At 45.6% G+C, this 24,559-nt stretch overlaps 1 protein-coding gene across 3 annotated transcripts; it reads left to right on the forward strand.

Moving 5' to 3' along the window:
- The first annotated feature begins 1,665 nt into the window (after positions 1 to 1,665).
- On the forward strand, positions 1,666 to 23,736 carry chd8 (chromodomain helicase DNA binding protein 8). Of its 3 annotated transcripts, none has more exons than XM_083992225.1 (39): positions 1,666 to 1,762; positions 2,933 to 3,969; positions 4,428 to 4,736; positions 5,771 to 5,884; positions 5,983 to 6,485; positions 7,264 to 7,375; positions 8,094 to 8,300; positions 8,539 to 8,607; positions 8,693 to 8,748; positions 8,854 to 8,971; positions 9,064 to 9,147; positions 9,240 to 9,377; positions 10,671 to 10,792; positions 10,952 to 11,195; positions 11,280 to 11,456; positions 11,654 to 11,797; positions 11,956 to 12,054; positions 12,832 to 12,991; positions 13,824 to 14,034; positions 14,188 to 14,383; positions 14,529 to 14,699; positions 15,070 to 15,363; positions 15,496 to 15,716; positions 16,546 to 16,748; positions 16,892 to 17,048; positions 17,143 to 17,232; positions 17,319 to 17,422; positions 17,523 to 17,646; positions 17,840 to 17,912; positions 18,022 to 18,293; positions 18,397 to 18,629; positions 19,517 to 20,182; positions 20,278 to 20,384; positions 20,521 to 20,742; positions 20,875 to 20,970; positions 21,077 to 21,187; positions 21,330 to 21,431; positions 21,531 to 21,635; positions 22,430 to 23,736. In XM_083992225.1, exons 2-39 carry the CDS (start codon positions 3,034 to 3,036, stop codon positions 22,799 to 22,801), a joined length of 7,722 nt encoding a protein of 2,573 aa, XP_083848351.1. In that variant the 5' UTR covers positions 1,666 to 1,762; positions 2,933 to 3,033; the 3' UTR covers positions 22,802 to 23,736. The 3 variants fall into 3 exon arrangements, with proteins under 3 accessions (XP_083848351.1, XP_083848352.1, XP_083848353.1); XM_083992226.1 differs by having other exon boundaries at positions 20,281 to 20,384; XM_083992227.1 differs by having other exon boundaries at positions 8,097 to 8,300.
- Positions 23,737 to 24,559: the final 823 nt, after the last annotated feature.

Raw genomic sequence — 24,559 nt, forward strand, 5'->3', positions numbered from 1 at the left:
ATGCTGTAATATGCGAGAAAGAGAGGTGTGAAAGTTAAATATTATCATGCAAAACAGTGCTTCTCCTCCCTCTCATGATAATCTACCCGGTGCCACGGCAGCTGTTTGTAAATATAGCTCTCACCAGCAGAGTCGGTGTTGGCGTGGCCCAAGCAGAGCAGCGTGGGGCAGAGAGTCAGCGTGGTGAATAGCAGATACTCCTCGCAGGGCTGCAGACAGATGGAAGCTTTGGCGAGCAGGCAGGCTCATCTCTGCAGGGCTGCTATGGATAAAGTGTGGTGCGCTGTCACATGTAGTCACTTACGCTTCCCTGGTTCATGACCACCACCTCTCTCTCTCCCACTCTCTCTATTGTCTCTCTCACTCTCCCTCTCTCTCTGCCTCTCACTCACTTTCATATGCACTCCCACGTTATTGGCATCATGCTTTTATGATTTAAGGGATGAACCGGTAAGTAGTTCTAAAAATGGAAAATCATGACTTTAATTCATGATGTCACATCAATGCACTGACTGAAGGAGACTTCATAGTAAAAGATGGCAGACTCCATAAACATATTCTATCTTTTCCTGATGATCTCCCTTCTAATGCAGGCAGTGAGGGCCTATATGATCCTTTAACTATATATGATCTTCAACTTGATACATTTTTGTAGCATTTAAGATGAAATGATAAATATGATATGAAAATGAAGACTGAGGCCTGAACATGCTGTGTAGCCCCAGATCCCAATGGACCTGCAGTATTTGCAGGTTTGCTGTGCAGCTTGTACCATTGATTGTAACATTAGGGAATTTACAGTAGGTACATTATCTGACCTGATAAGGACCTTCAAGTGGACTTTATTACCTGATCTTGAGGCCCGTATAAAAGTAGTTGTAGTTCTAGTTGGGACATATTAACTCTTGTAGTTTATTTACATTTCTATATACCCAAATCAACAAGGAGTTAATAGGGTCCCATTATAGCCCAGCAGAACAAAAACATTGGATTATTCTAACCATGATGAAAACAAAAACTGAAAGTCTGATTGAAGAGCTTCAATGGTTGATAATCATCATGTCAGTGTGTGAGCGCTAGAGGGCGCCAACCCTCAATTACAATCACTCATAAGAGCAGTCAAGTCATCACATTATCAATTACCACTAATCTCAAAATGAAGTCATAAATACCACGAATCCTCCCACTTACGAACGAATTATGGATGTATATTTATATACAGCAAGAAAAACCATATTAGGAGCTGTCTCTATTCATTTAATGGCCTCAATGGATTCCTGAGCTGAGGACAATGTAATAAAACGCTGAAAAAACCGATGGTGTGTCATTTACAAACAGGCCTGTTGCGCTGTGCCCCCCGTGAACCATTACACATGATTGAAACGCCGTGTTTTTTTCCCCAGTCAGCTCCACGGGGCCTGTGCTCTCCACCCTGAGCATCTGTGGCCGTAAAAACAGCGATGTTGAAGATCAGTCAGTCAAATGATTCCAGCTAGGCCGCATTTATTGTTTTCTCAACCGAACTATGGTTCCCATCCCGCCCAGTCGCGGCCACACGAGTGACGGACAGACGGCTCAGCCAATCAGATTAAGGTATGCTGCCGGCTCAGGCGGAAACGGACCAATCAGCGTTTAATAGCCACCGAGGGGCACGCTTTCTACGCTCTCTCTGGCAAGAATGTTAGTTCCTGCTCTTCCCTGGCCGTTTCCTGTAATCGTACAGTGTTGTGAGACGGAGAAAGCCATGTGTGTCGATGCAAAGGTAAATTTAGCACCCCGAAATTATTACTGTGAGAGTTTGGGCAGTTATTACGAAGGTTATTTTCAGGTATTTTTGCCAAAAATTAGACGCAGGCCAACCGAAACAGTATTGCGGCCTAACCCGTGTCTGAACGTTGACGGGCAATGGTTATTGTGGCACGTTGCTTTGGTTTGGTCCGGTTTGTTGATGAGATTGAAGGAGTCCGGTAGACTGAATGGTTGGTGGTAAATGGCAGAGAAGCGAACTATCGGCTCCAAACCTTCAATGGACCGTGTTTAAGAGCCTCAACATGTTTTCGGTGCCACACACGCTGTTGTAATAGGTCACATCTTGGTCGCGGTACAAGCTAATGCTAACCGACGGGTTTGTGAGAAAGACTGCAATACGACCGGAGGGGAAAGCATCCTACCACTCCAGCATCAGTACCCTCCTCGACCGAGTTCACTAGTAACTATTTCCATTCACTGAATGTTTCCTGGCTAGTTTAACGTCGTATATTAACACCGATGCTCCCTACTTTCTGTTGTGTGTTTATCTAAAACGCTTAATATCGCATCGAGAGCAATTTCGGTCCGAGACCATGTGTTAGATCATGTCACAATCAAAACGTGTGCTTTTCACAATCCAGTTGTAGTATCTACATTTATCTTAAATGTCGCTTTAAGTTTATTTTTCTTTCTAAGTTTATAATTGTGTTCATTGTGTGATGGTGCTCATCACTTACAGTAGCGTAAACTTGATATCAGTCACAGCTCTTCGGACGGAAGATGCGAGTGTGTTTATATGATAGTTGGCCGTGATAAAGTAAACTATATATAATGTGTTTGTTCATCTATAATCAAACTTAACTTAATGAACGGTGCTGTGATGTTCATTTATTTCATTTGAGAGAAAAAGAAAATCCGCAAAATCTTGGAGCTGGAAAGAAAACCAGGACCTGACCCAACAGAATCTGTTGACATTTGCCAAGCCTGTGTCTTCCTCTTTCTTTCTTTCTTTCTTTCTTTCTTTCTTTCTTTCTTTCTCATATTTAAACACAGTCTTATTGGTAACAGAGTGAGTTGTTCAGCATGTGTTGTATCTACAGTAAACACTGCAGCATTTGTGTAAATAATGTAAAAGTCTTAATATTGTGCCTGCATGACATCACTATCTCTTTTCTTTTTCCAGCTGTTTACCTAAAAGTTGAGAAGAACTGGTCAACGACTACTTAGCGTCAATCTCGGAGTTTTTTTAATATTGTGCCCGTCTCCCTGTGTGGAGTGGGCAAGATGGCAGATCCCATCATGGACCTCTTTGAGGACACACCTCTGTTTAACCTTGATGCCCTGCCGGACGACTCCTTCTCTCAGGGCTCCTCAGACCCTGTGGAGGAGGCCCTCAAGCTGGCGCTGGGCCAGGTGGACCCGCCGGCCGACCCGGAGCCCGCTCCTGAGCTGACGGTCAGCACGGGCCTCGGTGTTCCTGTAGCAGCCCCCGTCATCCCGCAATCTGCGCCCGTTCAGGTCCCCGTTCAGCAGCCGGTGCAAGTGGCGACCGCTCAGACTGTTTCCATCGCCGCAGCTCCCACCGTGACTCCCGCTACCGTCGATACCGTACCTCAGATCCAGGCCCAGACCACCACCATACCCATCGTCAGCCAAACCTCCAGTAGCACTGTCCTGCTGAGCTCACCTCTGACTGTTTCCACCTCCGCGGCCACCACCACCACCCTCACGGCGCCGCAGCTCGCACAGATAACCCACCAGCTCACTCCCCAGCAGTTGGCCGCCATCACACAGCAGGCCGGTGGGAAAATCGTCATCCTTAAAGGGCCGCAGGGTCAAGCCCAGGTGCTGCAGACTGTATCAGGAGGCCAGGCCGGTGGGAAGGTGATCCGCGTGTTGTCCGGCACTCCTCTCAAACCCGGCATGTCCATACTGCAGGGGGGAACTGTCTTGAATCAGGCGAGCCCAGGACAAGCTCAAGTCAAGGTGGGCGCCGGGGTGCAGAGGCTGCTGCAGTCTCCCAACGGGCCGGTCAAACAAGTGCTGCTCACGTCCATGCCCCAGGGGACGGCGGGCCAGCAGGTTCAGGTTCAAATCCCAGCCCAAGCACAGATGGCTCAAGGCCAGACTCAAGTTCAAGTCCAGCCCCAGGGCCAGACGGCTCAGATCCAGGTCCAGGGCCAGGTGCAGCTCCAGCCGGCCATGCAGGCCCAAACACAGGTAAGCAACATTTCATTTCATTTATTCAGATCTCCATTAGCTTTGGCAAAGGCCATCGCTATTCTTCCTGGAGTCTACCTTCACAGATTAACTATCGATTGCAATAGATAATTACAGAAACACATCACACCATAAACACAATAACAACATCCATAACCACAACAACTCACAACGATCTACAAGACAAGACAAAACAAAAACAATACAAACAACATTGGACCTTATTCATTTCCACAGTGTAGCTATTACCATAGTTGTGAAATAATCAGATGTTCAAAAACATACGTTCCTCATAATTACGTTAACTAACATTAACAGGTCGACTACAAGGTGTGACCACTCAACACGACAGCTGACTGGTTTATGGTTTAGAGTTCGGGTCATTGCCAAGTTTAACAAGTTGTATATTTATGTCGGTCCTCTCTTGACTTTATCTCATGCCTTGTGTCTGATTCCAGGGCGCCGAACCCAAACGGATCACCCTGGTCCTCCAGCAGCCCTCCCAGGCTGCCTCTGCAGGTCAAGGGGTGACCCAGCAGCAGGTCACACAAGTGCAGCAGGTTCAAACGACCCAAGGGGGACAACAAGCCCAGGTTCCAACTAGACTGGTGTTGGGTCAGCTACCTGGAGGCAAGTTGGTGCTTCAGGGAAGCCAGCTCGCTGCGCTGACCCAGGCTCGAGCCGCCGGCCAGGCTGGGGGACAGCCCAAAGTCCTCACAATTCAGCTGCAGGTGCAGCAGCAGCCCAACCAACAAGGAGGAGTCAAGGTGAGAAATCTGTGTGATGTGTGTGAAGTGCTGAAGCTTCCTGTTTTCCCGCAGGACATAATTTCTTCTCGTTCTCGGCTTTTCCTATTCTTCTGTTTTGTGACTAAACACTCAGATTTTTCTTGATTAAAATATCATGGTCTTATAAAGAAATCACGAAAACTGTCAGATATTCTCTGTAACAGCTTATGGGGGCTATTTGGTGATCTTGAACGTTACCGGTGCTGATGGAGGCAAATGTGTTTTTTTCTCAACATATTCAACATTGACTGGTTGAAGGCAGGTTTTTAATCATTCCCCAGTGGTCAGTTTTTGACATTGCTGTTATTATGAAATCTGACACACTGACATGTTGCAGTGACCACAACAAATGTGGCCTGTCACTGTGTAACTAATATTATTATGAATTAGAGAAGATGCATCAGATTTCCACACAATGTCATTCCAGGAGACTTACCAGTTAAACTGAAAATAAGCAGTGTTCCCCCTGCACACACTCATTCATTGTATTTGTAACTCTACATGTAACTGTAAATCATATTCAGCAAAATGATCCAACTGTAATGAATGAATTTACATTTTGCATGTGCTTCTGTTTAGCATGTTGTTATAAACAGCCTGTGTTGTATTTGCAACCACTTAAAGCAGCATCATTGGACTTTGGGAAAATATGCATGTTTGCTGTCTTATCCAGAGTTACAGCAGAAAAGATCAATTTCTATTTACTTTCTATAGATTTAGAAGACGTTGGTGTTTGATCTTAAGCCTTTCTTAGCACAAAGAGAGAAAGCAGAAGAAAAAACCTCTGGCCAAGGTGCCTTTCATAATCTCTTAAGCCATCAGCACTCAATACATCCTGGACCAATATCTGTACTAGAGCACAAATATGAAATTGATAATGATACAGTGACTTCAAAATCTTCTTTTGAATCCTACTGCTTTATCACGTTATAATCTCATTGTAAAGTTTCTAATCGATTTGTTTGGTTATTTTCCAAGGAGACTGACCTGAGCTCTCTCTTTCACCCTCACAGTACCAACTGGTTTCAGGAACAGGAAACGCTGGCGGCCCCCAGGTACTGCAGATCTCTCAGGGCCAAGGAGGACAGAGAGTTGCAGTGCCCCTCAAAATGCTTCTGCAGCCACAGGTAAACCTCCAGATGTGCAAAGAATGTCTCGTATTTTTTAAAGTGAAATAAAAATCAGAGAGAAACTGGATTAAAAACATTTGTCCTCTTTAATTCAGACGAGTGCAGCATCCTCAGTGGGTGGCACGGTCTCCGTGGTGAAGGTCATCAACACGTCCGCCGCGGGCACCTCCGCCACCACCACCACCACGCCGTCCCAGGCCATCCGCATCACCAAGGCGCCCGGTGAGCCCGCCTCTGTCCGACGGGTAGAGATCCTGTGCAAGCAGGAGAAGGCGAACCGCATCGTTGCCGAGGCGATAGCTCGGGCCAAAGCACGAGGTGAGAAGAACCTCCCTCGAGTTCTGAACCAGGATGAGCTTCCCAGCACGCAGACCTCTCCTGAGATGGGCGGCACCATAACTGTGGTGTCCGCCACCAAGAAAAAGTCCAGTGGAGGGAGCAAGAAGAAAAGCCCCGTTGCTGGGGCAACAACGCCCAAATCTGCTGCAGCATCCGACAAAAAGAGCAAAGTGAAGACACCAGGAGGAACAGCTGGAGTGGCCGGAGGCACAGTAATACCCGGGACTGGGAACAAGAGCAAAAGCAAGACTAAGACGAAGTAAGTGATGCCTACGTGATGCGTCGGTGACGGGAGGAAATCAAAGTTTAATCTTACGGCTGAAATACACTGGGAACGGCCGCGACGCAAAACGAGTGTCGCGCGACACCCGCAGCAGCTCGCGCCCATTCAGTCAATGGAAGCTCCTCCACCGGCCATGTGAGCGACGCGCACTCCAGCTGCCGTTGCGCGGCGTTTCTCTTCTTTTTCACGCCGGGTCTATTTTATTTCCTGGTCGCGTGGCTACGCGGCCCTCCAACAGGTAGAAAACTACAGAGAACTGTGTATAAAACGAATGTATTACGTTTAAAAGTGATTAAAATAAATGTCTCATGTACCAGAGGCAAAGCCAGTAGCAGTGCAACATTATAGGGTTTGTTTTTTTACATTGTGGATCCATGATCGTGTAGTTGAACAGTTAATTGATACCATTTAATATAGTCTGCACTTGCAAACCCTAAATAGTCCGCAAATTACCTGTGGAAAAGGTACTGTCAATCCATTTTAACAGGAAGGATGTAAAAATGTGTTGAGATGCATAAAGTGCACTCATTTACTGCAGGATTGACAAGGTGAAGCTGACAGCTGCAACAACAAACAGTGAAGCCGCGTCGCGTCGCGTCCGTGCCTGGTGTAGCAGGTAAAAAACTCCGCTCCGCCCTGCTTACGTATCGCGTCGCAGCCGTTCCCAGTGTATTCCTGGCGTTATACAACACAATGTTTATTGTGTTTTACCACAACTTCATTGTGTGTCTGTCTTCCCTCTACCCTCCTGCAGCACTATTACTTTAGTGGGAGCAAAGAAAAGAAAGAGGAACGCGTCCTCAGACCACTCTGATGGGGAGTTGAGCCCTGCTTCACCTGCTGCGCTGGACGATGACCTGATTATGGTATGTTCATACAATTATCCCAAGAGTAGAGCATTAAAGCAGCTTCTGCTTAGGTTCCCTTTATCAAAGCATGATGTAAAATGTAAAATCACAACTGTTGCATTAAATTTGCATGACATCCTAAAGGTTGTGTTTGATATTGCGATTGAATGTGTAAAATGTTCCACAATCTTGAAGTAGAACTTCCAGGTGAAGTGACAAGAAAAGATACTTAAAGCAGAAGTAAGCGATCCGGTGGTTTTGGCTAACTTCCTGTCAGCTGATGGAGTTAGCAGTCCCCGCCCTCGTCCCTACGTCACCACATTCACGCGCATCCCTTGGCTGCACACACAGAGAGGACTGCCCCTTTATGCCGTTCTCTCTCCTCATTGGATAAAGGTTGTAGGATGCAAGGAAACACTCTATATAAGTGATTGCTGTCGGAAGATATAACTATTTAAGACTTATATTAACACAAATATTCCACTTACTTCTGCTTTAATACAAACACAGTGTCTCTAGAGAACTTGGGACACAAGAGAACCAGATTTATAAAGACACTGCTGCGTGTTCTACACGATCTGCAACTCACACATCCATTTAGTGTCTGAATTGAAGGGGGAAAAATAGTGAACACGATTCCAATGGAACATGTCATCATATCCATCCCTCTCATTTGACAGTGATGACATGTATTGCTGGTGAACTTGTATTAAACTTTGCTTTTCTTTCTGGCCAGAAGAGGCGCTCCAATCGCGTGGTGAAGAGGAAGAAGTACACAGAGGACCTGGACATCAAGATAACGGATGATGAGGACGAGCAGGAAGATGTCGACGTTACTACGACCGCCGCCGCCGTGGCCTCCATCAGTGGTGGGACAGCAGCGCAGCTTAAGCAGGAACTGGAGCTGGATGTTGACGGACAGCCCAGCATGCAGTTCTTTGTGGTGAGTGTGAAACTAATAGAATATTTCCAATATTTTTTTTTCTTAGGAGAGCTTGAAATACACACAGGACTTCTTCGTTAATTTGTCTTGTCAAACCTTGTAATAAGTTTGTTTTTTATGTCCTTCTCTGTTTGTGTTTGGTTCCCACTTATCCTGTAACTGTAGCAACTAATTAAAAAAAAATACACAAAGTTGTTTGCTTGCAGATTGATGTTGTATTGTTTTTTTTTTTTTACAGGAAAACCCGAGTGAGGAAGATGCTGCGATTGTAGACAAAGTTCTGTCTATGAGATTAACAAAGAAAGAAGTATGTTTAATGTATTTAAAATGTAGTTCCATGACTTGTGTTGCATTTTTTGTTAATTACATTAACACCTGCTCTTCTCTTCAAGGTTACCCAGGGCCAGTACATCAATGTTGAAGAATTCTTTGTGAAATACAAGAACTAGTAAGTTTCCTTATCTCACCTCCACAAAACTTCGGCACTTGACAGAGTTTTTTATTTCTCGAGTAAACGTCCAAATGAGTAAAACTTAACTCTCTTGTCCTCCAGTTCATATTTACACTGTGAGTGGGCCAGTTTGAACCAGCTGGAAAAGGATAAGAGGATCCACCAGAAGATCAAGAGGTTCAAGACCAAACACGCACAAATGAGGCGCATCTTCCAGGAGGTGAGAGGAACATGCTGATAGAGTTAGGGTCAGGGTTAACACTCTAAATTTGTAGTTCAACTGCTTAAACTATAGTTTTTGGTTCTCTTCAGGACGAGGAGCCTTTTAACCCAGACTACATGGAGGCGGACAGGATCCTGGACGTATCCCACAGTGTGGACAAGGACAACGGCGAGGTGAGGAAACGCATTTCCAGTCGCTCCTCTCTTGCCTGTGTAGCTGAACTCTGGCTGCAGTAAATAATGTGCTTCCACTCTTTTCCCTCCAGCCTGTTATCTACTACCTGGTGAAGTGGTGCTCTCTGCCTTATGAAGACGCCACTTGGGAGCTGAAGGAGGACGTGGACGAGGGCAAGGTTGAAGAATTCGGCAAAATCCAAAACCGACAACCTCGCCTGAAGAGAGCGGTGAGTAGTCAAATTAGAGATATTTTTAACCACCTGTTCTTAAACACATTTGAATTTCACATTGAAAACAAACGGATGGACTGAAATCTGAAATATAAACAATGAGGTTGCAGAACCTGCTTTTGTTTCACGTTGAAGCCATGTCAATGTGTTGAGTCACTGTTTGCATGTCAAATACTATTAAAGGAGAATTGACTACAAGCTTCAGATGATAAGAGACAAATCATTAATATCTTCACTGGAGATGCAGCAGGACATCATTCATTCATTGTAAATTAAATATTATTTTTTGTCAATCATTTTTATCAAATACATTATCTTAAAGAGGAACTATGCAAGTCTGGTCGCTTTTCTTCTGTTTTGCTAACCCTCCACTTGGCTATGTGCATTTGTTTTTAATGAAGCCGGCGAAAAATCTATACATGGAGCGGTGGATAATGTTATATAACATTAGACTAGACTTTAGACATTTATTGTCCCTCTAGGGAAATTCTTTTTCACATGACCATTTACATTTCGTTTCACCAGACACATACAAACACACACAGATTACAACACATTGCCACACATTTTTACACTCTAACATTAATGATGTTACGACATATATGTTCATGTAGTCTTGGGCTACGTTTACACGGAAATGATCTGAACAGAAAACGCAAAAGTGACGTTGCGTTCTCAGTTTTTATTTCGCGTTTAGACAAGCTGCGTGCATACGGTGACGTAAAAGTCTGTGGGATCCGACATGTTTGTTGTTATTTTCCTTTGCTGGCGCATGCCTGTGATGAAAATGCAGAGCAGACTTTTGCGTTTTCAGCCCTTTTCATCCGCAAGCGTTGTTGTGTAAACGGGGCCTTAACTGTCATAAACAAAAGATTGCAGGTTACGGAGCGCGTTTTTGTTGCGGTGCACAGCGACAAAGTACTACACTGATGCAAGGTTGGTTTTCAGCCATGAGACGCCAGGTGGAAGGCAGAGAGCCTCCATTCTCACTCGTAACAAGTCACAAGTCATGTAGTTAACTATCACAATCAGTCCAGAGCTTTTTCCTGCTTAGTTCCTCTTTACGTCAGACAGTTAAAGTGACCAGCATGAGTCAAGCAGCATGTTGTGGTGCAAGACGTTGAGAAAGAGTCAACTTAATGCAATATTCAATGGACTGGACTAACAACGGCTTCTTTCCAACTCAGAATTACTAATGATGATGTGAGGATGATACCTCAGGTGTAGCATAACCAGCAGAGGTACTTTTCTTTTTCATTGATTTTCATTGATTTGTTCTTCTGTCATCAGGCACGGCCTGCATCAGGTACATGGAAGAAGCTGGAGGAGACCAGAGAGTACAAGAACGGCAACACACTCAGAGAGTACCAGCTGGAGGGAGTCAACTGGCTGCTCTTCAACTGGTACAACAGGTAATAATCAAACAAGAAGGAGTGAGTGAAGGAGTAGCAGTAAAAGCATCAGGATGAGGATCATATGAGGTTGGCCTCGTTTCAGCTGTAAAAGGTTTGAAAAGATGTTTGTTGCCGTAATTGCTTCATTATTGACATTCCCCGTCTCTTGTGTCTCAGGCAAAACTGTATCCTGGCAGACGAGATGGGTCTGGGGAAGACCATCCAGTCCATCGCGCTGCTGTCGGAGGTGTATGCTGCTGGAATCCAAGGCCCCTTCCTCGTCATAGCTCCACTCTCCACCATAACCAACTGGGAGAGGGAGTTCTCCACGTGGACTGAGATGAACGCCATCGTCTACCACGGCAGCCTGGCCAGCCGGCAGATGATCCAGCAGTACGAAATGTACTGCAAGGACGATAAGGTGGCGTTACCGTTGACATTTAGCGCCTTTTTACCCTTACTGATGTTGAACGGGTCTGATGAAAACTGTCTCTCTGTGTTACAGGAGCATTTAATCCCTGGTGCGTATAAGTTTGATGCCCTCATCACAACTTTTGAGATGGTGCTGTCCGACTGCCCCGAGCTGAGGGAGATATCGTGGCGCTGTGTCATCATTGACGAGGCTCATCGTCTGAAGAATCGCAACTGCAAGCTGTTGGACAGTTTGAAGATGCTGGATCTGGTGAGTGGACCACAGCTACTGGATCACTGCTGCTCCAACAGCCTCACTGTTATATGTAGCTGCTCAGTTTTTTGTTGTTGTTTTTTTTATGCATAATTGTTAGCGTTTCCTCATCTTTTATGCACCCCTCACTTATTTCCTGGTCCTTCTTGTGTCTAATCCATTGCCTCTTATTCCTTTTCTGTGGCTTCTCCCAGGAACACAAAGTGCTGCTGACCGGCACTCCTCTCCAGAACACGGTGGAGGAACTCTTCAGTCTGCTTCATTTCCTGGAGCCTGCTCAGTTTCCATCCGAGACAGAATTCCTCAGAGACTTTGGAGACCTCAAAACAGAAGAGCAGGTGTGAAATAAAAATTCATGTTGGCACTAAAACATTCAAATTGACACACTTAAACCTGATCATTGTCTCTTTGACTTTGCTGTTTTGTCATATCTAAAGTTTTACTATTGATGATCATCTGTAATTGAACAAGTGCTTTTTTTTGGGCGGTTGCTTAGGTTCAAAAGCTGCAGGCCATCTTGAAACCCATGATGTTAAGAAGGCTCAAGGAAGACGTTGAGAAAAACTTGGCCCCCAAACAGGAAACCATCATCGAGGTTAGTTTAAATGTCTTCTGGTCTCTGTGAACGACAAACTGTTGTGTTTGAATGTTAGACAACAATTTATCTGTCCTGTCTTTCTAAAAAATCTTTTGAATGGGGAAATGTTTATGTTTTGTCTATGGGTTTACCTAAAATTCTAAATATGATGACAACAATCAGAAGATGTATCTAGACAGGTCTGCAGTAGCTGCATGCATGTTGGCTGCACTCCTCCTCTCCCTCATCTGTCTTCATTAGCCACAGCGATCCCTTCCCGATCATCTCTTACTGCCTCAGCTACCACAGCAGTGCTGCTACAAGCCTGGAAATGTACCAAAGAAATTGAATTGGGTAGCTGTCCACGTTGGTCTGACTGCTCATCTTTCAGTTGTGGTTGCTTTTAAGTTTTTAGGTACTATAATTTTCTGATATCCCTGGTCCACTGTCTCCACCCCTCCTCAGGATAAGCTCTTTGAGTCTTTATAAATATTTGTCAGTGTTGGTATGGATTAAGTGAGCAAACATTCACGGTCAGAGTTAAAGAATTTACAGCCATCACTGATGACTAGCAGCTTTGCCAGCCGTCTTCTCCAGAGGGGAACAGCCAGTAACAATCCTTCCTCTTGCATATGATGTGCACAGAGAGGAGAGGAGCCATTTAGACTGTGTGCGAGCAATGAAATAAGATTTTACCCAAATATGTGGAGTGCAGTGTCATGCTGTAATCAAAATAATGTCATATGTCGTAAACTCTGGTGAATTCTAAAGTCCGACTGTTGTTTTTCCTCTCAGGTTGAGTTGACGGACATCCAGAAGAAGTACTACCGAGCCATCTTGGAGCGGAACTTCAGTTTCCTCAGTTTAGGGGCAAACAGTAACAGCAATGTCCCCAATCTGCTCAACACTATGATGGAGCTGCGCAAGTGCTGCAACCACCCCTACCTCATCAATGGTATTGTATCACAATATTAAGTCACTCTCCTGCAGACAGTGTTGATAACTTAACATGTATCCTCTTCGCTGATGTCGGCAGTAGAGATTGTGTGGCTCTGTTCAGGCTTGCTAATGTACAGATCTGGGTCCTTTTCCAGTAATATCTGATCTGAATTGTTCCATACTGCCCATAAAATCATTCAACGTCCAGTTCTGTGTATTATTATCTCTACACTTGGCTGACTGAAACGGTGCTGCAGATGGTGCCATTATTCTTTGTTCTGTGTATTTTTGGTACCAACTGAGCTTATGTTAAATCAGAGGAGGAATGTTTTCCCTAAAGCTGCCTACACATAAGTAGTCTAAGCTGCATTTGCAGGTTGGGACTCTGCAATCAAAGAACTGTGAATTAGTGCTGATAAAAAATTTAAAAAAAAAGAATTTTCTATTGGACTGCTGTTTTTGGAAACTTAAAATCACAAAGTCACATATTTCCTCATTAGATGCATTGATATTGATGATGTAAAATATAACCGCCACTCACTCTGTAGGAAACAATGGCTTTTTGTTTCAAGGTGATTTCTCTTGTAACCGTATTGAAAGCTTAACCCCGACTTTCTACAGTCATGGGTTAGTTGGAGCCGATTCCAATGTCATGCACATTTGTTCGTTTTTTATTTTTCTTCTGGAGGACCCATCTGTTTCAGTGAAAGCTCCAACAATACATTTTAAATAATCTTAATACTGTAGCTGTTATTCATTAGACATCAGTGCAGCATTAAATTATTTTATTGTGATGAACAAACAAGTTGATGCCTTATTAAAAACGGACATCTGTCTCTCTTTTCCAGGCGCGGAGGAGAAGATCGTAGCAGAGTTGCGGCAGGTGTACGACCCACTGGCCCCTGATTTCCATTTGCAGGCCCTGATTCGGTCGGCTGGTAAGCTGGTGCTACTGGACAAGCTGCTGCCTCGCCTAAAGGCTGGCGGCCACAAAGTGCTCATCTTCTCCCAGATGGTGCGCTGCTTAGACATTCTGGAGGACTACCTCATCAACAAGAGGTACGAGGCGCTGTGGAAGTGCTTTTCAGTATATTCATATTTCGTAATGCCAAGCAAATATTGGCAGCTGCCATCAGGTTAGGGACTTATGTGATAATTAATATAAAGGTGTTATAATGGAACTTTATACTTTTTTTTTTTTTTTTTTTACAGATACCTTTATGAGCGAATTGATGGCAGAGTGCGTGGGAACTTGCGACAGGCTGCCATCGATCGCTTCAGCAAGCCTGACTCAGACCGCTTCGTCTTCCTGCTGTGTACCCGCGCTGGCGGCCTGGGAATTAACCTCACTGCTGCTGACACCTGTGTGATATTTGACTCTGACTGGAACCCTCAAAATGACCTGCAGGTACAAGACTGTGCTAAACTGTCTGGTATTATGGGCTGTTATCGTGACAGTCGCGCTGAACTGAACATGTTTCCATCTTGACACATGCACAGTCATCGTTTAAGATGCTTCTCTGAGCACCTCTTTTTTTTTTGTCCTGTTCCAGGCCCAAGCAAGGTGTCATCGTATTGGTCAGTCCAAGGCGGTCAAGGTTTACCGTCTGATAACCAGGAACTCCTATGAGAGGGAGATGCTGGATAAAGCAAGTCTGAAGCTCGGACTGGACCGGGCCGTTCTGCAAAGCATGAGTGGCAACAAAGAAAGCAACGTCAATGGGGTAAGGAAACTATGAATCACAATCTCAACCCAGAGCCCAGAGGTCACGCACTGTACAGTAAACACACATGATAATTACGCACTCATCATACTGATCTCATGTGGTATTCAGGGGCACTAATTGTAGCCCACTGTCTGATTGTTGGTGATGACACAAAAATTGTATTTTCTGTGCTAAATTGTTTCAACGAATCATCTGTACTTGATTGTGCTTCAGAAATCAGTATTTCTATCTGTGGGTGTGATGGGAAGCGTATCTCAGTGAGATTCATTAAACCCTCGACACACCTGCCGAAATATGTGGCACAAGCGAACACTCGCTCACCGATACCTCAGTTACGACTGTAAATGCCCTTCTGTGTCTTCTTCAGCAAATCCAGCAGTTCTCCAAGAAGGAGATCGAGGACCTCCTGAGGAAGGGAGCATACGCTGCCATCATGGATGAGAATGACGAGGGCAGTCGTTTTTGTGAGGAGGACATCGACCAGATCCTTCAGCGGAGAGCCACCACCATCACCATTGAGAGTGAGGGCAAGGGCTCCACCTTCTCCAAGGCCAGCTTTGTAGCCTCTGAGAACCGCAACGACATCGCCCTGGATGACCCTGAGTTCTGGGAGAAGTGGGCCAAGAAGGCCGACATAGACATGGACACCATCAACCGGAAGGTAAAACCTTAACGTTTTTTTTTTTGTTTTTGTTCTCCCCCTTTTTGTCATCATCACCATGGTGACATTGCTGAATGCCATGACACATAAATACTATGGATTTTTTCTCTGCTAAAATGTTCCCTCCCACAGAACACCCTCGTGATCGACACTCCCCGAGTTCGCAAGCAGACGCGTCAGTATTCCACTTTACGAGGCGAAGGTGGAGACCTGTCCGACCTGGAAAGTGACGACGAGTATCCACCTGCCAACTCCAGACAGTCTCGTTCCTCTCGACGCTCTGACCGCCACAGCGGAGGGGGATACGGCCGGACGGACTGTTTCCGGGTAGAGAAACATCTGCTCGTCTACGGGTATGTACACTTAAAGCTCAAATTCAGCTTTTGTGTAATTTTTAAGTTAAAGCAGAAGTAAGCGATCCGGTCGCTTTGGCTAATGCTGCGTTCCAGGCAGGCTTTTGAAACCGTAAATTACAGCTTCAAGTCACAACTTACGACTTTGTAGCGTTCCAGGCAACACACTCGTGTTTTTCCGACCTGTTTTACCTGTGAAAGTCACTATAACGGCCACTCGTAACTTCCGACCCGTGAACTCGTACCAGATCAAACTGGTACGACTTCACACATTCACGGCGTCCCTTGGCTGCACACACAGCCCTGCATGCCGTTCTCTCTCCTCATTGGATAAAAACTGTAGGATACAAGAAAAGTTTTCTCCTCTGCTCAGAGCAGAGCAGAGGGACTGACAGACCCGTGTTTCAGTCCAAACACTCTATGTAAGTGATTGCTGTCGGAAGATATAACTATTTAAGACTTATATTAACACAAATATATCACTTAATTCTGCTTTAAGTATTTTGTCAATTTATACTCTTTATGCTACGTTCACATGGAGTCCGGTAAACTGCAGACGGTAAACGGCAAATGCCGCTGGACAGAACGGTAAAAACAAACAAACTGTCGGACGGCGCGGCACAACGGCAAGACGCGTCACTATGTTGCTGTGGCACCGTCAACATACTGACGTACACGTCACGTTCAGTTGAGGTTTACCGTCGCGGCAGACCGTCGTTCTCTCGTCCACTAACATGGAGTCCGGCATGCCGTCTGCCGTTTACCGGACTCCATGTGAATGCAGCATTACTCTTGTTTTCATTGTGCATCCTGTTGTGTTCTTCTACAGCTGGGGTCGATGGAAGGACATCCTGTCTCATGCCAGATGTAAGCGCCGTTTGAGTGAACGTGATGTTGAAACCATCTGCCGTGTCATCCTGGTCTTTTGCCTGCTCCACTACCGCGGAGACGAGAACATCAAGAGTTTCATCTGGGAGCTCATCACGCCACCGGAGAACGGGCGTGAACCCACAACACTACTCAACCACTCTGGTAAGAAGCTTCACAGTTTCAAACTGCAACCTAAAACCTCAGATTAAGTGTCTATGAAGACTGAAGACTTTTCCAGTTTTAAGTTGTTTACATTCTTCTTTCACATATTTTTACATCTGTGATATTTTCTTTCCTCCACCCAGGCCTGTCGATCCCTGTTCCAAGAGGCAGGAAGGGTAAGAGGGTAAAGGCCCAGAGCACATTTGATGTTCAGAAGGTGGAGTGGATCCGCAAGTACAACCCGGACACTCTGCTGCTGGACGACAGCTACCGCAAACATCTCAAGCACCAGTGCAACAAGTCAGTGAAGCTCATTCAGCTCGTGGTGTTTTCCTCTATGTCGACGTGTTTTCTTTCCTACTCAAACATTAAAACATCTTCTCTCTCCCCTCAGGGTGTTGCTGAGGGTGCGTATGCTCTACTACCTGAAACAAGAGGTGATAGGGGAACATGCGGAAGCCGTCCTCAAAGGGGCTAACATCCGGTATGCAATAGAGCCAAGCACACACACACACACTCACTTTCTCTAGTTAATATTTTCAACATGGTTAAATGTGAACGGTTTTGCAGGGATGTCGACATCTGGATGCCTGAGATGGAGCAGCAGGAGGTACCAATGGGATGGTGGGATACTGTGGCAGACCGCTCCCTGCTCGCAGGCGTTTACAAACATGGTATGTTCCCAATCTCCTTCGAGGCCCATAACATTTTCATTAGTGGGTTCACTTGTCTGCTCTTTTGGTGTAACAGCCTCCACTTTGTCCGTATCACCAGGTTACGAGATGTACACCACCATGCGTGCTGATCCTTGCCTCTGCTTCCTGGAGAGAGCTGGTCGGCCCGACGACAAGGCCATTGATGCTGAGCAGCACACCGGTGACACCGAGATGGGAGACGAGTGAGTGACGCCTACATTGTCGATTTTTAGTTTCTACTTTTTACTAAATTCACTTGTTGGAAATGCTGTAGACATACAGATGTTTTATAATTTGTTATATTTCTTAACATCTGTCTTGAATTTAAATCTGCATGCACTTTGAATGGACAGAATGCACACTTCTATTTGACTTTTTATGGTTTGTGTTGTGCAGTGCTGACTACGATAAATACTCAGAGGATCCAGAGTTCAAACCCGGGTCGAGACACAAAGATCTTTTCGATGAGGTATGAATCAAAGTCATCACATTAAAGTAGTTCAGTCTGCATGGGTGAATATTTTGGGATCAACTGTGACCGAATATTGAATGTGTCTCTGTTTGACATCGTCGTCCAGGCCGACTCTATGAACGTGGACGATGAGATATCGGTGGAAGACAAGGCGGGGCCGCTGATCACAGACAGCATGCTGAGCCAGAGCGGTGCTTCTAACTGGCCCTCAAGCTCGTCGCTCACGGCGCGGTTGCGGCGTCTCATCACGGCTTTCCAGCGCAGCTACAGGCAGGAGCAGCTGAAGATCGAAGCTGAGGCAAAGGGCGACCGCAGGCGCCGGCGGTGTGAACAGGCCAGCAAGCTGAAGGAGATCGCACGGCAGGAGCGCCAGCAGAGGTACAGGTTTTTTGCTTTTATAGCAGTCCTCAAAATGTCCTATTGCAGTCCCATTGTCAGATCAGCACCACCTCACCCTCTTTGTCCTCTGCCATTCTCCTAGGTGGACACGTAGGGAGGAGTGTGACTTCTACCGCGTGGTGTCAACCTTTGGTGTAGAAAAGGTGAAAAAGGAACCAGGACTTCCTGAGGAAGGAGACGCGGATTTCGACTGGAACCGCTTCCGAACCTTTGCCCGTCTGGATAAAAAAACTGATGAGAGCCTCAGTCGATACTTCCGCTGTTTTGTCGCCATGTGCCGGAGGGTCTGCCACCTACGCCCAGGACGTGGGGAAGGTAACTACTGCTCAATGCATCATCAGCATACTAACTAAATAAGGGATTCCCAAACTGTGGTGCGTGCACTCCCTGTGGTGCGCAAACTTCTGCTAGGGGGTGCGTGACATGGAAAGGGTTATGGCAACGCTATGGTCTTATGTTTTTATTAATAATTAAATAACTCAGACATTATATTAAATTATGTTTTAAATAGAACAATTCAAGAAAATTATTTGTTGAGCTGAATTAAAAACGTTTTAACTGGGGATGCGTCACCTAAGTCAGAAAGTAGAAAGGGATGCATGGCCTAAAGAGTTTGGGAACTAATGTACTAAATCATAGGAGTAGTTATATTACCAGTACCAGGCTACAATGTTGGGAGCTCCATGTAGTTTGAGGTCAACAAATACTTCCCATCTTCATTTGACTTACTGGAAACAAGATGTTTTAACTTCACTCTAACTACTAACTAAATAAAGCGGAGCACATTGAGTTTACAAGTAGCCTGACAAGCCAGACTATATCATTAACATGTCTAGTCTGGCAACGACCGGTAGACCTCGGCTCAATCCAGGGGGCGGGATGAAGGCTGTCTTTCAAACTGCCTCTGCACCAATAGGGTAGCGCTACGACTAATCAGAGCAAAGAGCAGGATGACGTTAGCCTGACAAGCCAATTAAAATGTATGTTGTCATCGCGTTAAGCCGCCCAACGACTCTCTAAACAGACAGAGCGCTGTGATTGGTGAACACAAACGGTGTTCGAGACTCAAAAAGTTCCTATGGCTCGTTTCTAGACCCACCTACGGAGCAAATATATTTGCTGCCCCTAGGGTGTGTCTAGATTTCTAGGCTAGTTTACAAGCACTTCATCAATCTCTAATCTTGTACTGTTCTTTCCTTCAGATCCATCAGAGCAAACCCAGACCGTGGCCCCCATCACTGAGGAGCGTGCATCCCGTACCCTTTACCGCATCAGCCTTCTGCGCCGCCTCCGTGAGCGGGGCCTGCCCCACCCAGCCTTGGAGGAGCGTCTGGCTCTGGCCCCGCCCAGCTCGGAGCTGCCCACCTGGTGGAACATGCCGGACCACGATCGCCAGCTGATGCTGGGCGCCGCTCTGCACGGCGTCAGCCGCACCGAGCTCTCCATCTTCTCAGACCCGCAGTTCACCTTCACTCAGACCAGGGACGAGTTCATCCAGAACCAGCAGGCCCCACCCCCTCCGCCCCCACCCCCGGCTCTACCCACCATGCCCCTCATCCAGCCCAAGATGGAAGAGGAGCTGCCTGGAGTAAAGGAGGAGGGAGCCGATGAGGAGGGAGCCGATGAGGCCGCCCAGCTGCTGGTCGCTGAAATCAGTGGCAACCTCCAGAGCACGCCGTTGAGTCACCACGATGGAAAAGTGCCAGGGCCAGACTGGAACTTCAAGAGGAGCAGGGGCAGGGGAGGGAGGAGGAAGGGAGAGGGGGGGTCTGATTCTGATTCAGACTCTGATTCGGGCTCATCGTCCTCAGAGCGATCTGGCAGCAGCGATGACAGCGGAGAGAGTGAGGAAGAGGGGGAAGGTAGAGGTAAGTTCATAGAGGAAGAAGAGAAGTGTTCAATGCTCCAAAAAAAAACAACTATTATAATTATAATCTTTTTTTATATTTTATTTTATCCTTAGCAGGTCTGAAGGTGTGTGACGGGGATGAAGATAATAGTTTACTCTCCATGACGCCATCTCAGGATGGTATTCCTCCCCCTGACCCTCTCAGACTGGACTGGCCAAAGGTAATTTATTTACTCTTAAAACCAGACTTGTCTAAACTCAACACCGATTTCAAAGCCTTTATTTTGAAGGAATGAAACCACCTGTTTATTATGTTGTTGTGAATGGCTGTCTCATGGGACTCGTCCTCTGTCTCAGGACCGTGTGCTCATCAACCGCCTGGACAGTCTGTGTACGCTGGTGCTGAGCGGTCAGTGGCCCTCAGGGCGGCGCTATGTGCCTGAGGCTCAGCTCAACCCGAGCTCAGAGCTAGTAGGAGATGAGATGGCCTACACAAGGGTGATCCGTAAACCCAGCAGCATGCCTGGTGGCTCTGGAGCAGAAGGAGAAGATGGAGAGTTCACTGTGAAACTCCTCAAGGTAAGAAAAAGGATAGAGGAGGTAGAGGCAAAAAGCTGTTGTTTGCCATTTTATGTCGAGTTCACTTGTGTGTATTTGAGTCTGATGGTTATGAAGCTCTAAAGTAGAGGCCTGTCTGTCTCACCCTGCCAGGAGGAGGGGCTGAAGTTGACCTTCTCTAAGCAGGCCCTGATGCCCAACGGGTCAGGGGGAGAGAGCAGCAGCCGCAAGAAACGCAAGGACCAAGAGGTACATGTGATAAGGTTACATGTGTTCCTCTGTGACTGTGGCAGAGTTAGATTCAGAAACAAACTGCTTTGGTTTGGTTTGATCAGTTTGTTTCTGTCTTTCTCAGTTGTCGGACCCAGATGGACTCGATCCACTGGAGCGCACTCCTCGACGCAGGGACCCTCCCACCTGGCTGAAGGAGAACCCAGACTATGAGGTGGAGGGAGACATGCTGGAGGTAAATTTGTGACACTTATCTGTTAAGGAATTGGACCAAACCTAAAATGTCAAAATTATCTTTGCCTGGCCAGAAAAACAAAACGTCAGTAACTAAATTTCTGCCTTACGGCACCACATCTTACCGTGTCTCTTTTCTGCAGCTTCTTGTGAACAGGAGCAAGAGGAAGAGGAGAAGGAGGGCAGATAAAGCCCTGACAGGCAGTGAAAAGGTCAAAATCATTAACATGCGGACAGGAAAGAAGGTCAGACATGATTGATATAATAAACACAACTCTCTTGATTGGATTTTTTTTTGGCCGTGTCAGAGCTTACTAACTTAAATATCCAAATGTTCTGTGAAGGTTGGAGCTGCATTCTCTCCAATGCTGCAAGATCTGAGGGAATATCTGGAGGAGAACGCTGACAATGCTGTAGCACCCGAGTGGTCTGAAACCGTTCGCAACTCTGTACGTAATCATTATATTACACTGTTAGAAATTCCAGGCTATGTTTCTTTTACTGTGTTTTAAAGGGATATTTCAACATCTTGGCAAATTGGCCCATTGCTGTAATCCCTATAGTCATAGCAGTGGGTTCGTTACCTTTAATTGTCGGTGAAAGCTATTTTTAGAACAGCGGAGCAGAGCCGTGAGCTGCTCAGAGCTACGCTACGGAGGCTAATGGGATTTCTTGGTTTCCCTCATCACACTCATCAAATACACAATCCAACAACTCCACAACGCTCTGGTGGACAAGTTGTGACCTGCACATTCACCACGCTATGAGATAATAACAGAACGTTACCAGACAGAGTTGTTTTCGAGGTAAATTCATGCAAAACAGCTGATGTGCGTTCCTGTCGGGGGCAGTTTTTCATCAAGCAGTCTCTGCATTTGCCTCAAAAACAACTCTGTCTCGTAATGTTCCATTATTATCTCATAGTGTGGTGAATGTGCAGGTCACAACTTGTCCACAAGAGCGTTTTGGAGTTGTTGGATTGTGTATTTGATGAGGGAAACCAAGAAATCCCATCAGTCTCCGTAGCGTAGCTCTGAGCAGCTCACGCCTCTGCTCCGCTGTTCTAAAAATAGCTAGCACCGACAATTAAAGGTAACGAACCTACTCTATACTATTAATACTACTAGTACTATAAGGATTATGACAACAGGCCAATATGCCAAAATGTTGAACTATCCCTTTAAGATGACATTAGGCTCTTTCGACTCTCTAAAATGTCTAACAACAATTCTCCCTCCTACAGGGCTTCCTGCCTGAGACCTTCTTCCACCGACTGTTGACTGAACACATAGAGATCCCCAAGAAAAGCCGACGTCACCATCATCATCACCACCACCACCACCACCACCACCACACACCAGAGCCCGCCCCTGAAGACCCCACCCTGGACGGAGTTGAAGAGGAGACCCTGGTCTCAGACGGTGCGTACATGATGGACGAGGAGGACCTGGAGACCACCCATCACTTCCTCACCAGTCCGGACTTTGACGTTAAAATGGAGGGCGGCGACAGCCTTTCCCAAGGCGACTACGACAGCTCGGATCAAGAGGCACTATTGGACGATGTCATCATAGCACAGAAGGACTCTGACTCCTCATCAAGCTCGGAGGATTGACTGAACCCCACTCCTCCAACACATCTGACTTAGTCCCCTTCTCAACATTGAATCATGTTATTCCTCGTCTTTTATTTTTACCATGTTATGTATCGAATTATGGATGAATGTGCGTTTTTGTTGTTACTTTTATTCATTTATTTTATATAGGATTTTTTTCCATGAAAGGAGCAGGTTTGCACCCATCCGTTTTCTTTTTCATCACTGAGAATTGTGTTCCATCTTTCTCCTGACCCTCTTCAATAACCTCTGACAAAATGGCAAAAAGCTGAGCTTTCTTACTTCACAACTCATCATTCTCCTCCTCTTCCTCAAAAACCTTGAATTATTCCCATCACATTCCCAGCCGTGACCAAAAGGGGACCCCTGCTGTACAGACCCTTTTCTTATCCAAGAACCTCAATGCTGGTCCTCTAACGCTACATGAAACTGGACATGTGTACTGAACAGAGCCTGGATCCAGATCCCACAATCCCCCTCTCATCTGGTCATACCCTCTGTGTCCAGGTCTGTGAACTAATAGGGGATCCAGTGTGTGGATGTACTGTTATTGTTTTCACTCTGTGGGAGGGGCGGGGATCGAGAGGGGTGGGGTGGGGGAAGTGGTGTATTAGTTACTGAAGCAGTACTAGGAGGATGGGTGTAATGTACAATGTAGAGCTGGTCAGTTGTGTACAATGGTGCAAATATGACGGCAATGAGTTACTATTCTTGTTTTATGATCTGACTGTATCTGTGATATGAATAACAGCAATCTAAAGTGAAAACAAGCTTGTGTGTATTATTGTGACATTGGACCAAATGTGGAGGTTTACTGTTTGTTCACAAGTAGATGATCAAATGTAGGAGCCTCAAGTGCTCCTGTTCAAAATGATCTATAAATTATTAATGGCAGTAGTCTTCTAATGCACAGCATTGGAGACTTGTTGTGAACATCATGCTCAGTGCTTAATGGTACTCGACAGGAACAGTTATTTAGAATCGGGTTGGAGATCCTGCTGTACGTACTTAGCCACTTTTCCACTCAGTATTTCATTACCTTATTTTTGTAAAATTATCTTTCTGAATGATAGTAAGACATGTTCACTGGATGATTATACTATATTCAAAACTAAATGAATATCTGTTGCTGTACTTTATTTTTTGACAGTACATATGATGGGAACCCATTGTGTATAAAAAAACTAAACTAAATATAAAGTGTGAAAAATGATAAGCCCGCGCAACAAGCAGCTCAGAATATGTAGTGCACCACTATATCAACAAATAACAGTAACATGGCGAGATACATGGGCCATGATACAGCAAGACATTATCCTGGAAATAATCCCAGAATTCACTTGTAGACTCAACAAAAGCCTCAATGTGAAGTTGTGCAAGTGAGTAACCCCTGAGGATGATTTGTCATAATGCCATCCTATTAAGATACACTTCGTTAATTTGACAAATCATCCATTCAGAGACCAACATATGGACAGATGCTTTTCACAGGCTGAGTGACTTTGCTCTTGATGTTTATTAATTAGTCCATATTGGAATGACATAATATTCAGCTCTGAAGAGTGATTAAGCCCAGTCTGATCCGTGCCAGCTGTTAACAGGCTGTAGCTGAGATGAATGAAGCGCTGACGGATGGTGGGTGTCCTGACGTGAAAATGAAAAACAAAGCAAAGCTCAGAAGATGGAGGAACATTAAATACTGAGGCAGTTTGAAATATTAAACCAGTACCTGCATACACGAGGCAACAATACTGTGGG

The sequence above is a fragment of the Trachurus trachurus genome, assembly GCF_905171665.1.
Source record: "Trachurus trachurus genome assembly, chromosome: 17".
Lineage (NCBI taxonomy): Eukaryota > Metazoa > Chordata > Actinopteri > Carangiformes > Carangidae > Trachurus > Trachurus trachurus.

What these genes read in the sequence shown, in the direction of transcription:
- chd8 (XM_083992225.1), top strand. Translation starts at nt 3,034, where the DNA reads ATGGCAGATCCCATCATGGACCTCTTTGAGGACACACCTCTGTTTAAC. An exon ending in AACAGGAAACCATCATCGAG is followed by an intron (nt 12,055 to 12,831) that starts GTTAGTTTAAAT and finishes TTTTCCTCTCAG; the next exon opens with GTTGAGTTGACGGACATCCA. An exon ending in CTCAAAGGGGCTAACATCCG is followed by an intron (nt 17,233 to 17,318) that starts GTATGCAATAGA and finishes ACGGTTTTGCAG; the next exon opens with GGATGTCGACATCTGGATGC.